The 20,147-nt window shown below is 41.0% G+C and overlaps 2 protein-coding genes across 4 annotated transcripts in view; both read left to right on the forward strand.

Moving 5' to 3' along the window:
• Positions 1–1,458: 1,458 nt before the first annotated feature.
• On the forward strand, positions 1,459–5,000 carry cgrrf1 (cell growth regulator with ring finger domain 1). Its single transcript, XM_066694530.1, has 6 exons — positions 1,459–1,617; positions 2,020–2,156; positions 2,463–2,640; positions 2,875–3,022; positions 3,257–3,364; positions 3,500–5,000. Exons 1-6 carry the CDS (start codon positions 1,469–1,471, stop codon positions 3,833–3,835), a joined length of 1,056 nt encoding a protein of 351 aa, XP_066550627.1. The 5' UTR covers positions 1,459–1,468; the 3' UTR covers positions 3,836–5,000.
• A 3,352-nt stretch (positions 5,001–8,352) lies between these two features.
• samd4a (sterile alpha motif domain containing 4A) overlaps positions 8,353–20,147 on the forward strand; it is a 35,118-nt gene continuing 23,323 nt past the window's right edge. The window contains exons 1-2 of one of the 3 annotated variants that reach the window (XM_066694743.1): positions 8,353–8,660; positions 9,940–10,605. In XM_066694743.1, the coding sequence (XP_066550840.1) occupies positions 10,410–10,605 (196 nt within the window). In that variant the 5' untranslated portion in view covers positions 8,353–8,660; positions 9,940–10,409. The remainder of the gene's footprint in view (positions 8,661–9,939; positions 10,606–20,147) is intronic. The other 2 variants (XM_066694744.1, XM_066694745.1) reach the window with 2 other exon arrangements.

A 20,147-nucleotide genomic window follows, 5' to 3' on the forward strand; every position in this document is an offset into this window, starting at 1 on the left:
ACCTACAACTATGCCAGTACTGCTCTCTGCTGAAGGTTTAGCATTTGCTTCTGTGATGTTATTTCTGTTGCTATCAACGTTGTTGATGCTCTCCTCACAATTAGTAGTTATTTTTGTTTTCTTTTCAGTAGAAAGCACTAGAAAAAAAAGTCACATTTGCTCTTTCATCTTTATATTTAAATGTACAAGGCCATCTGGTACTATAGGTACAGCATGATCAGAATAAAGAGGTGTTTTGAAAACGAATACTACAACAAAGTGTACACAAATTACAACATTAGGACAAAGGACAACACAATCCCACCACCACTTATTCAACACACCTCACAGGTTTTGTCAATTGTTAAGCTTTCATGTTCAATAATTGTGTTCTCATATGGCTCATGACTTTTCTTAATATATAAATCTTTAGTGTTACATTCACACATGGAGGGGTAAAAAAATATGAAAATGAATCATTGCCTTATAAACTGCCGTGAAATAATCTGTATGTGACCAGTGAGAACAGGCTGTAAACATTAATATAGCAGATGTGTGTGTCAGTGAGAATGTGTGTGTGTGTGTGTGTGTGTGTGTGTGTAGAGAGAGAGAGAGAGATTAACAGATAGCATTACACCCAGCTGGATGCACAACACCCTGTACAAATGTAACACAAAGGGCAGTAAAAGAGCACAAGTGTCTGTCTGCATTCTTGGATTTCATTCCACTCCTAATTAAACCCACATTTCAGTATCTGTCAGGACGCTCAAATAGCTGAGCAGCAGGGAGGTTCACAAGACTGGTGGGAAGGCATTTCAAAGAGAAGTTATCCCCTGAAGCACATGATGATTTGTGCATTGAGTGAAAACTGCGGAAGGCAAGTCAGTGATGCCTCTTTTATTTCATTACCATTATATAATGGCATCTCACCTTCCTTATTTGGCTGCAGCCATGTTACTTGGGTATTGCAGAATGACCCTGATTTTTTCATGTCTGTGGCAGCTCGGTGTACTTACACAACAAAGATCATATGTTTTTCTCTGACTCAAATATATGGGTTAATATTAGCTTCATCATATCAAACCTATGTGACTATAAACATTTAAAACCACAGTGATATAATGTATGTATCAAATATACCCATGTAGTTCTGTATTTAGCTAGTCATTTATTTGTACGTTGGATCCTTCGTTCATTTGTTTTCATCTTGCATTTAATTGTACTTCAAAAAGTCTTGTTAGTTTACATTCTCTTGCAGGATTATTATTATTATTATTATTATTATTATTATTATTATTATTATTATTATTATTATCTACAAAATATCACTGATGCTAACCTGAACACTATCATAAAAAAATATAAATATTTTTTAATAGATTATACGAAATGTACTGTCCCTAGGAGACAACCAATCGTCTTCAAATTCGAGTTTTGATTGTCCTGCCGATTTCTAACCTCTCGGCCACCGTAGTTCCAGTGCGCTCCAATGAGAAGAGGTTGTTTTGGTGCCTGTATCTCTAATGGCTTTGACATGGCTGCTGCCTTTCTAGTGTTGTTATACGAATATTCCCCTCCGTTTTACATCTCTGTCATCGCCCTGTGCTTTATCGTCACCGCGGCCATGGTGCTGGGCAGGTAAGCGCTCTCTCCAGTCCGATTGTGTGTTACGATCAGTTGTATTTTAAAATGGGGAAGTTCCTAAACAGCACTCCACTGACCTATGATGTTGTTAGATGTGGATATATTGTATATGTTGGCTTTGTGGCTGTTGGTTTTATTTGTATTTGATTGGATTGGATGTTCTTATAAATGCGTGAAATGAAAATAAATGATCGTTCACTTTTGTAACAGAGCATCGTTGGTGTGTAGTGAAGTCCCACGCAAAAGAGGAAGCGGGTACACCGAGCGACTATTGCTACTCTGTAGACTTCATCATTTAATATCGATTCGAACAACATAATAGTCATCGATGACGTACCACCCAATTACCGATGACGTGTCAAATGATTGTAAACAAACCTTACATTTGTGTCTTAGGTTCGGGTTTGACGTACCGGTGATCTTACGTAGCTCTGACGACACAGACCTTCTCCTGAATATCCCGGAAAAGAGAATGGTGCAGGTGAAGAACCCCTTCGCCTTGGATATCGGCAGCACCGCGGGCTCTGTGACGGGTGAGAGAGATGAGCACCGCCGGGTCTGGACATGTTGCTTTCTGTGCAGTGGTGAAATCTGGGGTTCAAGTCTATAGAGGGCGCTCGATGGTTTCACCTGATACAAATAAGATGCAAAGAGACAACACTGAAATTGTAGTGCACACATCAACAGCTTATGCTTTACAAAGTCAGCAAAGGACAGCCCTAAGCATTGAATAAAGAGCGCCCCAGGTTTGCAATTATTCCAGTCATCTGTGGTTTGAACTCACCTTGCAAAGACACAATCGCTACAGTATTAATGAATCATATTTCTGCTGTTTCCAGGTGGAGTGGGTCTGAGGCCATACTGCCTGGAGAGCTGTGTCCTCACCTGCTATTGGGGCTGCACGGCCCAGAGCCTGCAGGCAGCGCTGCAGTGTCACCAGTTCAACGTGCGCATCAACACACCACAGAGGTTCGAGGAGGCCCTGAACAGTGACTACCAGCACTCCCAGACCTTCTTGTATCCTATTCTTGCTTGACAGAACTTGCCACTGATTTACATTAGGGTTAAAATAATGTGCGTGCACCACACGTGTGTTCAAAATGCATGTTGTCTTCCTCAGGGTAAACACAATTCTTATGTGCATGTGTAATGTTCCAAGATTATAGTGTTTTCGATTATATGACTGATGCTATGTTTACCAGCACTGTCACATTTCTCTCAAGTTCTTGGTATCTTTAAATAAAACCTCAGTATTGACAAGGAAGACACACAAGAGAGGCTCTGTCAGCTGCCTGACGACTTGGGGATAACAGATTTTGGGCTCTTACCTCGGTCGCATTACCCCCTAGTGGCATTGCTGACCTTAGCAGAGCCAGAAGCCAGGGAGCTGTATGAAATTGTAAGTGGTTTGACACTTGTCTGTCTGTCATATTGAAGGTTTCATATTTTCAGTCATGCTGTATATTTGCATTTCTAAGCAATGTTTTCTATTTGTTGTATTGCTTTACTTTATGCTGATATTTTTAAATCACCCAAACTGGCAATCTGTCAAATATTGTAAACAAGGAGTATTTATTGTTAACTTGTTTTTTCTGCTTTCTGTCTGTCATTACTGCTCTCTTTCTACTTGCAGGCTGCCAACGTGACTGTAATTCATGTTCCTGATGACAAATACAGGCTTTCCTCTCGGATTCTGTATCACTACATTCTGACGGCATCAGGGAATGTGTATGACCTGAAGGTACAGTCAGTCTCTCCTCTACCAGTGTAGTAAACAGTGTTTCATAACTTGTTTGAATAATTTCTTCTTAACATTTTTATTGAGGGCTTACACCTGTTAAATGGTTTTCTTTCATTATATTATATTTTCCTCCAGCAACTTTACATGTCGGCAGATGGCAAAGACTGGTCTGGAGTCTCTGGACCTCCCAGCGGTGAGACAGTGGAGGGGCGGGGTGAGGAGAACCCAGAGGAACCGCAAAGCGAGGCGGGGACCGATCCGGAGACGGAGGGCGACGGAGAGACCGGCCTAGATTGCGTGGTGTGCCAGTACGCCCCAGTGAATCGCGTTCTGCTGCCCTGCCGACACACCTGTGTGTGCGACGGCTGCGTCTCCCGGTTCAGGCACTGCCCCGTGTGTCGGGCCTTCGTAATGGAGTCCTTTGCTCTTTCCCCTCCCTCCACAGAGGAAGAGGAAGTAGGCAGGGAGTAGGGAATAATGTCCCCCCTGCTTGGCTCACTTCTATTGGAGGAGAAAAGCCTCCAGGACATGGCAGTATGGCGTCAGCTGCCTCGGCACGCCTTCACTTTATATTGATGAAGAATACGTTGAGATATCCTGAAAAATGGTTTTCTCTTTAAAGTCTGATGAGACCGCTTTTGGATTGCACTCGCTCTCGGTAGAAACCTTTCACAAAAAGGAAAAACAGGCACATAAAGCTCAGACTTGCTTCACATTGCATCTCCTTTTAATCCTTTACATTCATCAGAAGGGTTTCATACGGATGATGGACTTTTCCGCACCGTGACGGTGTTTTGAAACTCAATTTAATGTCAAGTATTGTAGGATATTATGCCAATGGCACAAGGACTCGTATTCCTTTGCTGACAGTGAACAGTGGAAATCCCTAATGCAGAAGAAAAAATAAAACAATATCCGCTTTCTTAAAAGGTGAATTCAACTTTTCAAATCTAAGCATAATTAAATCTGCATAGAAAGGGTATAAACCATCATTTTCAAAACAGATAATAAATATCAGTAGTCAAACTATCACCATTTATTGATAAAGTACTTAAAACTAAGTATGAACTGTCGTCTACATTACAGTGTGCAAATCCTGACATTTAAGACATACATCATATTTTAGTACCCGATAGAATTAATTTTGAGAAGTAATGCACTAATCTGTATTGACCATTTTCCCCCTTCCTCTAGTCATGAATGTATATCATAGCCAGTGAAGTATGAGCATGTTATTTTGATGAGAACAAAGCATTTTTTTTCTCCTTAACATTCACAAAAATTAATTGTGGAGTAGTGGTCAGGGCTCTGGCAGAGGTTTGTGGGTTCAATCTCAGGTGGTGAACACTGTTGTACCCTTGAGCAAGGTACTTTACCTGGATTGCTCCAGTAAATACCCAGTTGTATAAATGGATAATTGTATGTAAAAAATAATGTAATATATTGTAAGTTGCCCTGGATAAGGGCTACAAAATATAATAATAATTACTACTTGGATCATAATTGCGCTTTCTGTTTTTTAGCCTTTGATGATCGTTAATTTACTGTTTTGTTACAGTGTCGATGCTTTGAATCTTGTTACATAATTAAAAAAATAAATAACTTAATACTGATGTAGCAGTGTAGTATTGCCACAGTGCTGACTTTTTGTGACCTTCTTTGTCCAGTTACAGTTTGGGAGCCATTGAAAAGTCATTTATTTGAGTAATAATTAGTTTAACTATATATATTTTTTCCAGTTTTGATTCCTGAATTGTATGCTGGTGTGAAATGCATGACTTTAATACTATTTAGAACACTAGAGACAACAATGATTGATTGACAGTGACTCCTCTGTACTGGAGGTCATTTCAGAAGTACAGCGGGTCGCTTTCAGTCTTGTATTATTGATTGTATGGAGGAGGGGAAAAGTCTCTGTATTTTGGAGATTCATTGGTGCTGGATGTCCAAGTTCAATCAAAGCATCTTCAATCTAATCTGTCCCATATCATAAATCTGTTGCCCTATTGGTAGGAGTTTATTAACATGTAATATCTTGTTATATATGTTCAGATTCACACACAAATGCACTCTCACTGTCACCTCTTTGGGAACATGACAAAATATTATATTTATATGTGAAAGGTACATCTTGGGATTTTTACACACAACCTGTTGCATAAGAAAATACCGTCTATTTATACTATAGATCCTTAAATAATGGATGAAAGTATGTTTTTTGATGGATACTATTTTAAACTGGCCACAATATTGTGTATATCTAAGCATCTGTGCAAGAAGTGCATATATTTTTTAAATTGTAGATTTCATGCTTTGTACAAAATAACTTTCTTCTACTTATACTTTGAGATAACGCTATGTTCAATGGTTAGTTCAATGTCATTTCTTCTTAAGTATTTTACATTAGGCAAAGTAGCACATATTACATTTACTGGAGCTGCTAAAGTCCTTCAGAAGTTAATTAGGGAGATCCAAGGGGTCAAGTAGCGAGAAATTTAATGAAACCTTGACTGCTTGTGGTCTGGTCTGCTTATTGAACATTTCTCATATGAACCTGTTACCCTCAGAGAGAGAAATTAGCTATTAAATGCAAAGTGAGTCATTTATTTGAGTAATAATTAGATGTAATATTTGTGTGTTTTTTTTTGTCAGTCTTGCAGTTTCAATTTAATTCCACTAGAGGGTGAATGTTATCAATTAAAACTCCATAGCTTTTGTTTTTGGGAAAGTGGGGGATTTGCTACCATGTTTTAGTAAACATAGCTGTCTTCAAAAGCTCACCATGTAACAGAATTCTCCCTACTGATCTTTCCAGTTGATTTTATTTACTTAAGTGTGAGCACCCTGTGGTCTTCTTGTGTAGAACAATACTTTACAAATCCATGTCAAATATAACTGGAATGCTAAAATGTGATGATGAGCAATGTGGAAGCTTAAGTGGTTGTTATATTTGATATATTTCAGAAATCATTGCTGTACATCTGGACAGAAGACCCCCTCTGCATCTATTAACACCCCAAAATGTCTGCCGAAAACTGCTATGCAATAGAACTCGCATTTCCATCCCTGTGTCTGTATTTTATACCCACGTCTGTTATTTTCTTTGCTTCAATGTGCATGGGAGAATGATTAAGCTGAACGAGCTGTAATGAATATGCATGCGTTTTTGAGTGTTTGGAAATTAACCTTGAAGAACAGCAACTGCCCTTATGAAAGGGGGACAGCTTTTCAAATGCAAGATAAAGGCATTGATATGCACATTAGAGGTGTCAGTGTATGAATGTAGATATATTTATGATATATATTATGTTGAATAATCTGTTACTTTGAATTTGGAAGATCCTAGCGTACTTTTGCCATCCAGTATTACAACAATTTAGCTTCAGAGACAATATAGATAGTTTAGATATGTACACTAAACCTGCTTTGATACCTTTGCATATCAGGCACAATCGCAATGTGCCTAGACATGAACCCCTTTCAGGATTAACAGACCGAGTGGTTAATGTCTTAGTCATAAGTATATTTCTGTGTCATAATACCCCACCTGTTTGAAAGTGAATGTGAAAGTGAGGTTTAGTTGAAAATTAAGATACAATGCCAATGTTGAAGCCATATTTTTTAGCTAGAGCAAAACTTGGACATACATACTGATGTCTGTTAATAAGACCAACCACTGCTCAATTAGTTGATCTTGCAAATAAGCACTTTGTGTAGCAACAATAGGATTTCAGTTTTCAGTCCCATTACTTCTCCCTGGCCCTGTGTGAGAACTGATAAGGTTTTACATCAAGCATCACTCCCTTTATAATTATTAGGCTGAGGTTTTATTTACAGTAAGTCCTTATGCCATTTAAGGGAAGTCCCTCACCTGAGGCAACCCATGGGGAGTGGTTTCCTGAGAAATTAGCTTGCCTATTACTCCCTCATAGTGTTTCAAGTTTTTTTCCCCAACATATTCCTCACATTGCCTGCTATTCATTTGACCGACTCCTTTGAAGCTCCACGCCACTTGGCCCCTGAGGTACGGCCGGATTCGAATCCAGGATGGGGTGGTCTTGTTCAACCAATAGATTTAGATTTGCTGTGGTTTCATTGTTAAAAAACTGCTGCAGTGGGATCTTCACAGTGCCCTCTCCCCTCACGTACTAGCCGACACTAAGCTCTCTCAGATCAGGGCTATAAGGGTTTATTGTGTCCCGGACAAGGCGGCCACTGTGAGACAATAGCGAACTGATTCATCTCGGTCTCTGATGGTTCTGTACCAGCATTAGTCCTCACCAACTATACCATCAAACATCCTGAAGACACTGCTGTATACTAAGACAGATGTGTTTTCCTGTTTGCACTGTTGCACTGCGATTTACAAATGCAAGTGATTGTTTATTAGTAACTTTAGTTTTTTGCTGGTATGTTGTTCTAAGGACGGGTCATATATTTGTTATGATTGTGTTTTCTTAACAAAGCAGTAAGGCATTTATAAATCATACATGTATGTCAAATGTGTTATATATCTAACATGTCTGTGTTCAATACTTGGTAGAACACCAGTGGATATTGGATTGACTTCAAATGTTTCCAAATTTCTGGACTGCAAACAAATGACTCCATTTAGATACACTGAGCTGTTTTGATTGAATTGGCAACAGACATGTGTCCGGTAACCAAATCTATAGGGGTCGTTTGTGAGCCGCCGGTGCTGCCTCCTATCGTCAGCAATGCGACGCTGTAAAGTTGCATTTACCTTACTTGCAAGAGAAACACGTTGGAGTAGGTTAGCCGTATTATTTGATGTATTTCTACTCTCAAAAACAGAGCGCAAAGTCCAGACACACAAACACGACACCACAGAAAGAAGGGGGAACAATAAGCTCATCTCACACACTCAGCAAGCATATGTCGGACATCCTAGAAGGGAGATATGTGCGAGTTGCACCTCCTCCCCTCTGCCCCACATTCACACACACTCCTGTTTTGATTCGGTCCACTTTGCTATGGAAACCCTGTTTTCTTGTCGGGGTTTGCTAATCCTCCCCGGGACAGGCAATGTGATCTGCCCCTCACTCCAGTCTCTATTTCTGTGCTTCCCAAGCGCTGCCAAGCCCCTGACGTAATGCTCCGTGTTAATGATTAGCATGTGGGAAGCAAAGCCCAGGCGCTCTCCTCCTCTCCCCCGGTGAAACGAGAGCGACAGAGGGGAGGGAAAGGCAGTCAAGATGGCAAGACGCGCAGAGCCGGAGTGACGGGGCACGGCTCCCCAAAACACACGCTTCAGGATCGGCAGCCGCACCGCCGAGTGAGTAAACAAGAGGGGTCCTGTCTGGAGTCCTTTATATGACATTTCATTTCTATTGTTTGGGGTTTTCCCCCCTCCTTCCTAAGTTACACCTGGGCTGGAAGACACACGTGTGTGAGTGTGTACTATAGGATATATTACATGACTGTGTAATGTATATGAAATGGCGCAGTGTGTGTTGGCAGCATGTAAACTGTCCCTATGTGTGGAAAGTTGCCGTGCATAACATGGGCACTGGGGCAGAGTTAGGGAAGTGTGGGCACTATAGTGGAAAGTATAGAGAATGTTGCATTTTGGGAAGTTGGGGCCAGTGTATATGTGTATGGTCTTGTGTGCATGTGTCCACTGATTTAACAGTAAAGGATACATGTTACTATGTCCGCTGTGAAGGCTCACCCTCCATTACTCGCATAGGAAGGGAAAGACAGACAAGAGAAACTCCTGTGCAGTCGTTTGGGGGCGTTTGTGGTCTGGACTCGGATCTGTGTGGAGGGAGAGACTGCTTTTCTGCGGGAAAATGGGCTCTGGAGCGACGCTTTGAGAGCAAGTAATCCCCCCCCTCAAGACGGGGCAAACCCGGGTGGGACTTCCAGGCGGTTTTTTTTTTTTTTTTGGGGGGGGAGGTCGTTGTGGGAGACATTGCGATGATCAAACGACAAGAGGAGGGGGGGGATCCCACACAGAAATAATGCGCCGGTCCCTCCCGCCGGCGGTGTTGTGAGGACTGGGTGGATGGGGTTTATTTTTGCCTCAGGCCCGCATCCAAGGGGGTCTGGCGCTCGGGCAGGGGGGTCGCTGTACACGGAGCCCCGCCAGGACAGGGGCTTGTGCTGCAGGGTCGATGGAGAGTTAAGTGCCTTTTTTTTTTTGTAATGTAGCGTGGTTTCTTTTTATAACCCGTCTATTTTTCCCTCCCACGGTAATGAAAGTCTGCAGAGAGTCGTTTCTGCTGGCTGAAGCAACAGGGACAATGCCGCATTCCCTTTGCAGGGGGAATGTGCAGCAAGGATTGGTGTGTGTGCTCTGTGTTCATGTGTTACGTGTTTACCTGTTTGAAGGATGTGTTTCTGTGTCTGTTTAAAAGTATTTGGTGTGGTAGGCTATTTATAGTTGTCTGTATACTTTATATGAGCATACATATTTGTGATACATTGATATAGGAATCTATTGCGTGGTTGTGTTTATTTGTTTTTTTATTTTTGTTGTGGGGGTGAATTTAATAAAAGGAGGGCTCTCTATGTTTATGAGGTCCTAATCATTGTGATTTTATTTATTGTAGATCTAAGCTGTGCCCCTTGGAAAGGTGAACAAGAAAAAGCTGGTCTGACACCCACGAAGGAGACAAAGTTACACTTCTTCTCACCAGGACAGATTCATTGAGCCAAACAGGAGGTGTGTGGACGGGATTATATAAAGGAAAACAAACATTTACATATGTTGCCATACATCCCTGTATCAACTCTACGGGGGAACAAGGAAGTTAACAAAAGGGACATGAAGATACGACTTCACTTCAGATTTTTGTAATGATCGTCCTCTGTGTCAAAACCGTTGACGGTTTGGAAGTGGCCTGAAGAGATTAAACTCGGCTCTGGTTTGGCCAGAACTCAAGCAAACGAAGAAAGGAAGAAAGGGAAAAAAGCAAGACTGACAAAAAAAAAAAAAAAAAGCCAGGCGAAGCTCCTTTGGAATTTGAGGTGAAGGCGCTCTGACGCTCGGCTCGCTTCTATCTGGTGGCCCTTCTCCGTCATGATGTTTCGCGACCAGGTGGGAGTTCTGGCCGGCTGGTTTAAAGGGTGGAACGAGTGCGAGCAGACTGTGGCCCTCCTGTCCTTGCTGAAGCGCGTGAGCCGGACTCAGGCGCGCTTCCTGCAGCTCTGCCTGGAGCACTCTCTGGCCGAGTGCACCGAGCTCCATGTGCTGGAGAGCGAAGCCAACAACCCCGGTGAGTGCCGCGGCCGGACCGACCCCGGTGTGGATGGCTGTGCCTAATTAATACACCAGCCACACTAGGGGCATCTGTTAAGACTCCACTCTAATATTGGCCACAGCCTTCGAAAGGAATGTCAGAATGAGGTTATATTTGTCAGGAGAGGTTAATGGACCTGTGAGGTTCGTTTTACACCACCAGAGGGAGGTGACCATGGAAACTGAATGCTGTAACCAGATAGGCTTATTAAAAATAGTGAAGAGAGTTGGTTGTGCCCCGATGAGAAATACTGCCTGTTCAGTTTATTGTCCTTCAGCGGTGGAATTGTTAGTCATCTCCTAACCTACATTCAGCATGCACACAAGATGGGATTCCCATTAGCGTTTATATGCTTTATTGTGTGTCTGTGCCTCCATTGGCAAGTTTTTAATTTTGCCCTTTTTTCCCCTCATCATTCAGCAAAAACAAATATGGGTAGGCCACGTTTGATCTTGGGCACTGATGTCCTTTGCTTGGCAAGACCTGATATCTGATGCTCTGACTCTTTCTTTGAGATGCACAGGCAGTGTAAGCTAAAAATAGGTCTTTCTCTGCCCACTTTACTGGAATAGACAGGCAGCTCTCCTGTTGAACCTTCCCTAACCAGGCTGTTGCATTTCCTTTGTGGAGCCGTGTCATCCAGTGTCAGGTCACACTCGATGACATGACAGGCCGATTGCCGTATTTTGTTGTGGTTTCCACATAGTTCAATGAACTCCTGTGCTAGATGACACAATACCACGGGTTGATCTCTGTTTAAGACCTTTAGGATCCTTAAAGTCATGATTTATAAAGAGAGAGTCTGATATAATGGGGGTGGAGAATTGTCTTGGTCCCTGCTGCTCTTCCATTGTACTCCATGCTGTGGAGATAACATCTAACGGTTGTCTTGGACACCTGCAGGTTCTGCCAAGTTTGTAACTGATTGTTGGGGTTTGGCTTTCCACACTCCTCTTCACAATAACATGTAGTTTTCTCTTACATAGTTGCACTCTTTGTGCCAGACATCATAGGGCATGTTACAATGAATACTTAAGGAGCTACTGGTGGGTCAGTAAAGCTAACGGCAAGGCAGCATAAACAAGGGTGACTTTGCATTAGACTGAAAGGATTGCAGTGAGCCAGCATTCTTACTGTGATCTGTAACAGAGTTCTAACGGCACAGACCAACGCCCGTGCTGTCCCTAATTTATAGAGACACCGGGGAACTATCAAAAATACAGCACTCAGTGATTTTTAAGGTGCGGCCCTGGATGTAAGGAATTAATTGTTCCTGGTCTTAAGAAGGCTGAAGACCATCAAGGGCCTTATAAGTGGTAGGGCATTCTGCCATCTATTCTGACTGGCTTTGGGTGCCCAGGATACTGATGTACATTTTTTTTTCTTGAACTGGATTATCACCCTGTTAACAGTGTGCCTTTGAGATTTCCAGCTGGTCTCTACAATGCTGTTTCCTAATCTTCTGTCAGCTTCCTGTGTGCCCTTATTTAAAGTCCCATCAATTTGTGTTGCTTTCCTGTTAGTGGCCTGGCTGTCTGCAGACAGTCCTCCTCTGGCCTGTACCTGCTCTTATTACTAACATTCATCTGCTGTGGTTGCATGTGACTGGACTGACCATTTGAGTTTTGAGGGTGACCAGAGGGACATGAAAGAAGGTTTGGAAAAAGCACTAGTTCCTATGGAGTTAAACAGTAACTGGAACAAATATTTGGAAAGTACTGTACTAATGAAAGGAATCCAAAATGACCTACTTCTTGAGTCTGTAAAAAAAGAAAGGAGCATTTTATTCCCTCATTGAACTGATTCAAGTTGCTGGGTCTCACATCAAGTAAACTCGGTAGCAGTTGGGCTTTCTTATTGTTTTATGCAGTATATTATAGGTGTTTTGTTCGAAGTTACTCTAACTCAAATTCAAATCTGCTACTCATTCAGTTACCTTTTTATAGTAAATAGAGATTTGTGTCTAGAGGAAAAACACTTTTGTATGCAGCATTTATTGGTCCGGCTTTGCTTAGTAAACACTCAGCATCTTACAGATTTGTGGTGCAGACGTGGGTCATTCCATAACAATTATGCAAGTTCGTGATGAGTCATCAGCCAAACCCTTTTACCCAGTAGAGGCTGCTGGTCCCAAAATGTTAGTACAGCTGTAAGAACCATATAGACCAGTATCAGTGGAATACTTTTTGTTTTCAATTCCCCCTAATGGTCATTCACTCCGCCTGACATTTCATGTCTTACAAGTTTTTTCCCCTAGTTTATGCCGAAATAACTTGTGTGTGCAGGGATTTTCAAAATCTTGCCGATAGATGTTTTTGGTTAAATGTAGATGACATCCTCCAGAATTAAGAAAATTGTTTTGGATTTTGGATTGAGGGTTGTAAGAATTTCTGAAGTTGCATTTCTCTTGGAGTATTGCTCACGAGTTAGGTCTAAAGTGTTATTGGGTGCGTTTCTAGAGCTTGTGCTTGACCATTGTCTATAATAAACATAAAGAGGATGTAGTGATAGTGAGATTTCTCCCCCCCCCCCATTTACAAACCACTGTAACTAATGTCTTTATAAAATATATTTTTGTGTGGACCCTTTCAAATGCTTTCTCAGTAGTAACACTGGACAGTAGTAAACAGCCATATAACTTCACATTTAGACCGGTCTAAGCTGGGTGATGACTGAAAACTTGTCAGCTGACCGCCAAATAGCTTTTTTGTGTGCCCTCAAAGGCTGAAGTAAATGCAAGCAAAGCCAATCGCAACAAGTCAAACTCTATGCCGTTTTTAAGTATTGGTAATGACGTGTTTGTAATCCATGCCCGTGGCCATGTAAAGGGTTGGGGGGGACGGGGAGGTCCTGGAGTTATGAATGACTGACTTCATTCTTCAGCTGATGACTGAGTCCACTCACGTACAGTCTGCTTTGGTATTCTGTGCAAGTTGTTGTTTTATCTGGCAACGTGGCCTTACGAAGTCACTCCAGCCCTTCATAAAAATATAAGGTATAAATATATATCTTGAGATGCCATAACCTGTTCAGAAGATGCGTTATTGTTACAGAATTGTTACAGAAACAAATGAGCTTCTGTTAGGAGTTTAAAATGAAAGTTTCACCTGGTCAAGGTGTTCTCAACTGTGAAATGGTTCTGTTGTTGGTTTAATCTGGCTACAGATTCCTTTTCATTTACCTTGAAATGAAGCACTTGTCTGTCTTATTCTCGTCTCCTAATCTGGTTTCCTCAGTGCCTTTGCTACCTCTGCAAGTCAATGAGTGTGCTGACAGTAACAAGAACCTGTGATAAATACAGATTCTCTGCCATAGAGTTGCATTAATAATTCAATGTAGTGTCAGGCAGTGGAGGTGTTGCTTCCCTTAGTAGCTGCTGAGAATCAGAGGGATTGGCATGTTTAAAACTGGAATCTGCATCTGTGGAAGAAACTGTGCTTTGGAAACACGCTAAGAATCTTGGAGGCACCACTGGGCTATTTTCACTTTATTTTCCATTATGACAAGTCACAAAATCTCTAGAAAACTGACTTTGATTAGGGAGATTTCACAATACCCTTTGTAGTAAAAACTGTGTGTTATTGATATTTTTAGTCTTTGGCACTTCTTTTCTCGAGTTGGACTTAATGGTCTATATACTCCCCAGTGCTCTAGTCCCCATTGGTCCATTTGATCTGAAACACTCGACAGTCAACCCTGTGGTACGCCTTCATCGGTATGTCACTTCCATGGTAACGGATGCTTCACATTCAGCTGTCATGGCTGAAGTGTATTTGTGGTTTATTATACAGCATTTCAGTTTGTGAACTGTTTATCATTTTCTTAGACAATGGCAAAACAAAAGTTCTGACGTGAAGTGTTTTGTTGTTTGTATTTTGATGGGTTCAGTCTGGACGACTGCCGGCCACAATCCTGGCATTTTTCCAAGTAGGTTATCAACAGGGTTCCTGATGGGTATTTCATGATGGTCTATTATTAGTTAAAGACGTGCACTCTAAGAACAGAGTCAGAGTCAAACATCCATTTACAAAAAGAGCTTTATTTACTTGCTAATGATGAGCAAAAGGCAACAAATGTCTCGGTGTATTGATGTCATGATGGATGACGAAGTGAAAACTCTGTAAGTGTGCAGCCACTGTGATCTAAAATCACATGTGAATATCTAGACTGTTAAGTACTGTGTAGTACTTTGAGTGTGAGACTATTTAATGGAAAATGGGCGATCATGGCCATACACAGGATAAAACTGACCTTTTGTAAAAGAATAACACCTGTTTAAGACTAGTGAAAACACCCTTGTTCTACATCCTCATTAATATACTTGAAAGTCAAAAGTTTCAAGATTATAAATCCATTCGCAGTCCTCTTTTAATCAATTCAGTTCTACATTTATCTTTGCTGTTAACTTAAATAAACTCAGTAGCACCATTTCAAACCATTAACACAATGCTGTTTATTATTACAATGTCTTTTCTTGGAGGAATCATAGTATTCTGTACCATTGTCTGGATATTGTCCCAAATATTGTTAATTAGGTTACACAGATGCCAAATTAAGATCAGCACATAAATTGCCTAAATCAGTATTTTTAATATTAAAAACATATATCGTTTTTAATATGCTGTATATAAAACATAAATGAAGTACATAGTAATTGAATTATTTTTGTGGCTCTAGAATAAACATGTATTGGTATTGATTTATTGTAGCAAGAGCTGTATAATCCCTGATTGTTTGTAAAGTCTTTAGTGTGTGCTTTTTCCTGTTTTGGCAATCTGGCTGAACATTTGCATCGCAATGTATGGGATAGATTTGTGTGAACTTAAATCTGTCAGTTCTTTCTGGTTTAGGAATGCCCTTAGTTAGATGGTCTTCTATGCAAATGTTGAGACAGGCAAGACTGGCTGTAACAGAAAAAAAGCAACATTAAGAAAAACAAGTTGAAATCCCAGTCCCTCTTAACGCTCAGTCCTACAGTTCATCATATAAATGGAGCTGGTGGAAAACTGTACTCTTCAAGACGTACATACACTCAAATCGAACACACCCTGTCCGGTCCTCGCCAGCACCCCCAGGCTTGCCATGTTCTGGCCACCTGCCTTCACTCAGCTGTTTTTAAGACATAAGAAATATTACTCACCATCCTATAAAGAAAGAGAACTTGTCTCTTTTGGGTGGCTAAATATTTAATTTCACCCACACATGAGCAAACGGTTTATTTCTGTCCCAGGAATCTGCTGGAAGATGTGGACAGGATTTGAGGTATGGGAATAAAATGACAGCCACATTTTTTTTTCTTTGTTTCTTGTTCTGAAGGACTGTTTCTATTGAATTTCCATTTATTTTAATGTTATTTGTAGTTTCAGTATCCAAAGTAAAGGAAGTGTAAGCCTAATCGTAAATTCAGAAAGGAAAAAAAAACATTTATTAAGACCCTTTGATTGAAAATGAAGTTGGAGCCAAGTTCTGTTTGCAGCTACTCAGAGCAAGGCGTGAGAATTAGCAGAGATCTCAGCACACAGCTTGATGTTTGCATCTCCGATTTAATCCTGCATATAATCCTTATTAACAAAAAATGATTTTGTAGTTTGTTTGTATTTTGGAACTAGTTTTTGTGTATGAGGGATTCTGTGACTCTTCTCTTGGTGGAAAAACAATCTCCTCAAACTCCTCAAGATGATTCAGGTCAATTGAGTAGCTCAAATTGGGATGGGAAAACAAAAACAATGCCCAATTATGAAATGGAATGGCATATCTGTCCTCTATTACAATGAGAAATGGATGTCATCAAAGATCATGTCAATCTTTGGTGTTTTATGAACTGTTATATTCTCTAACAACAAAAAAAAACAACAACCTAGGGATAGTATCTGATCCAAATAAGTAGAGACTATTGAAATAGTGGCAAAGCGGCACATTTCCATTTATTTATCTTGCTCTCCCTTATTTGAGGGCAGTTGGCTATCCAAATGGTGTATACATTTGCTGTATTTATAGGTGGCGGGTGGCATGGCAACTATTTGAGTTTGTTTGAATATCAATCTGTCTTCCTAAGCCCTGTGGAATCCCGTGGCAGACCCGGGGCCAGCGAGGCAGCCTGGGCGTGTGAGGGAGCGGGGCGGCTGGGCTATGGGTCAGGGAGCAGTTGCTCAGTGGAAGTGGACAGGCAGGTCTGTGCCTGGTCCCAGGGAGGAGTAGAACAGAACCCCAGTGTTCGCTGGAGGGAGATCCCAGCCCCCCCAGCTGTTCAGAAAGCCAGCAGTGAGCTCACACTGTCTGACAGATGGCTGGGCTCTCTCTCTCTCCTTAAAGCTGAGGTGTCGGCTGTGCCATCTTATTCGAGCCCTGGGGTGCTGGCAACTCCTTAAAGGTGTTCCTCTTATGATTTCCCAGTCGCATCAGTTAAAGTCACTAAATAATAACTGTGATAAAGGTGTAAATAGGAATTAGAAGACTTTTCCCAGTTGTTTTTCAGAAGAAGGAACAGTCTGTCACCATAATCCGTAATAATCATGATTCCATAAAGTAAAGACTCGGTAAGAACTCTAAGAAGTTAGGAAGGAGAGTTCATAAAGGGTTAAACATCTGATTTAAGTATTTGTTAACAAGTTATACAGGAAGCGTTAAATTACATGGCATGAGATAAGGTTACTTAAGATAAATGCATTGTTTTTAAGTTGGGGAGGTATTAGGTTTCTAAAAATGCAAGGTCCATGTCTGATTCATATTCATTATTTTTAATACTTCAGTTTTCATCCCTTATCCTAACTACCCAGTAAAAAGTCTAAAATGAGGCTGTGATGGTATCTACAGTGCACGAGCGACTAAGACCAAACAGTGAAATTCCTCTTCGGAAGAGCTGGTCTTTTCTGAATCTTGCTAGTTGAAAGTGGTTGAACTGACCCAGTTTTAGAAAAATCTGCAATAATGTTTAATCTGCTGCCCACATTTCACACAGAATATGAGGTCCAGATGACCAAGCCTGTACTCGGATACGTATGAGCGGTTCAAGAGGGTGGGTGGAACAATTCGGCCCCACTGCTCTCATTTGTTATCTCTGCAGTTACTTTCTTTATTTTTTTCTCAATGAACCGCTGGATGCTGTCATGTGGTTTGCGAGTGGATTTTTCCCTCTGCTGTCATGTCTCAGAGCAGGGTCTTGGGCAGGGTTTAGTCACTGATTCACCACTCCAGCACTGAGCTTCGACTCCTTTCCCCTCCCTGGCCTTGATCCAGACTCTAATGGAACAGGAATGCCTTCCAGCACATGTAGTTTCCCTCTGGAATTGACGACATCATGTCTTTCCATTGGCCGATCCTGCCTGTAGTTTTGATCAATGGCCATGGCTCATCTTTGGGGGTGTAGGCCCATAATTTAACTCTGTAATAGTTCCCAAAGATCTTGGTTTTATTTTGTTCACTTGTATTGATGTTCTCAGCAAGTGTAGCAGGCATCAGCAGTATACTCCCAAAATGAATTCAGTTTAGCTTAAAAGCCAGGCAATAATTCGGTCTCCATCTCTTCACAAATCCTCTATTCAACCAGCCAGCCTAATCGGCACAAATAGACAATCTGGTTAAATGCCTAGGCTTTTGTAAGGGCCTGACACCAGAACCTTGTGGAAGACACCCCTCATATTAATCCTGGGGCAGGCTTCACTTTTTTGTCCTTGTTTTGAAGGTAATTCATAATAACATTTCCTATACCTTTACAATAAGAAAACAAATAATTGTTGTTTTGGATTGAATTTGTTTTTAAGTCATTATGGGTAAGAGAAAGTAGTAAGATTGAAGTGAATAACCCAACCTTGATCACTGTCAGAAATATTGTTTCTGTATGGTTTCCAACTCCCTCTTGCATTTATGTTTCCATTTAACAGTTTGTAAAGAAGCTTCAAAATGGCAATCTGGTTCAGCAGTATTTTCTTTATTTTCTTATCAGAGCTGACAGGAGTGCGTGTCTGGTTTAATAAAAGCATCTTTTGGATTCAGTCGTGGCGGTGACTAACTACTGCAGGCAGAGAGATTATGGGTTTTAGACACTCTGTCCAACAGTAGTTTCATTCATGATTTGTATTTTCCCCAAGTTGTAGGTGTTTTTCTGTGTGGACAAACCATCAAAGCTGACCTTTGGTTAAGAGCTGCCCTATTAAGACACAGGGCCTGTTCTTACTGTAACCAAACAGGAGATGGCAAGTACTCATTTTAAGGCAAAGTGCTTCCTAGAACACAGCTGCGTTTTCAGCGCTCTGGGTCTGAACTGCTTCTGTAACCCCTCCGTGGAAGAGCGTACTTTTACAGTTTCCTAACAGGTTGAGAGTTAAAGTATTTTGCCAGATAGGAAAATAATAATCATTCTTCAAAAAGAAGGAGGGCAGCAAGTAAAACCGGCCCAGCCATTTCCTTAAATAGAGGTCTGGGATTTCATAGTATTCAGACTTCAGAGTCTTGCATTCCATACATAGTTAAGACTGCGACATCTGAAGCCATACAGATACTTGTAGCCTTTGCTACTGCAACAGGTAGGACTTAAACTACTATCGCATGGCGAGATATTATGTGCAGTTCTTTGTGTTTGTCAGAACAGTGTTAGTTTCTATCGCTGAAGAAAAGAGTATTGTGGTTTAACAGCAGGAGTTGAAATCTGATTTAAAGTTTCAAGCATTTTATTTCTCCTGTGTCCACCTCACAAGCCCGAGATTCTTTTGGGAAACGCATGTTTTGAGCACTGTGCAGTGTTACCATATTAATACCATTGGCGAGGGTGTATAAATTCTGAGGAGAGAACCTGGGGGCTGAGAAATTGATAGGTTTGTAATGTTAGGAGATGCCTTCTTACTTTAGTACACACATACTAATGTCCATGGCAATCTAATGTCTTGGCTTTATGTTGCTATAAATGGAGATTTAATAGTGATGTGCATTTTCTATTAATAAAATGCCTTTCTTCATTCCCAGAACAGGCACAATCAATGCCACACAATCGATGTGAGCTTAGAGATGGAGGGTTTATGCTATCCAATGTGAAATGAATGATGGCCAACTATATCACCTAGGTAGAAAATTAAAGACATTGTGTATTAAATTACTAGGTTGATTTTTCTTGACCGTTCTGTGGAATCGAAACAAAATGACAAAAGGTTTAATAATGTAATTGTTTTTTTTAATCTGGTTCTTTTGACCTCTTTCCACTTATTTTTTTTCTGATGTAAAAGTGTGATTCCCTGAAATGTCTCTGGGATGTGTCATAATCCAGTAGCTGGATCAGCATCTGTGTTGTCCTTCAAGAACAATATAAACCATGCCGGTGACTTGCTGCCGGACGGAGTGGGTGCCGTCCTGGCTGTTCTCTCGACTGACGGTAGCAGGTGTCCACCCAACTCAGTGCAATAGATAGTTAACCCAAGCTACTATTTCAAACGTCGAGGTCAGGAATATAATTGGAACGTCAAGAAAAACAAGTGCAGAATCAAAGGGCTACAGGAGACTTTTTCTTTTCGTTTTTAATTTTTTTTGCA

Source organism: Amia ocellicauda, chromosome 21 (genome assembly GCF_036373705.1).
Source record: "Amia ocellicauda isolate fAmiCal2 chromosome 21, fAmiCal2.hap1, whole genome shotgun sequence".
NCBI classification, from domain to species: Eukaryota; Metazoa; Chordata; class Actinopteri; order Amiiformes; family Amiidae; genus Amia; species Amia ocellicauda.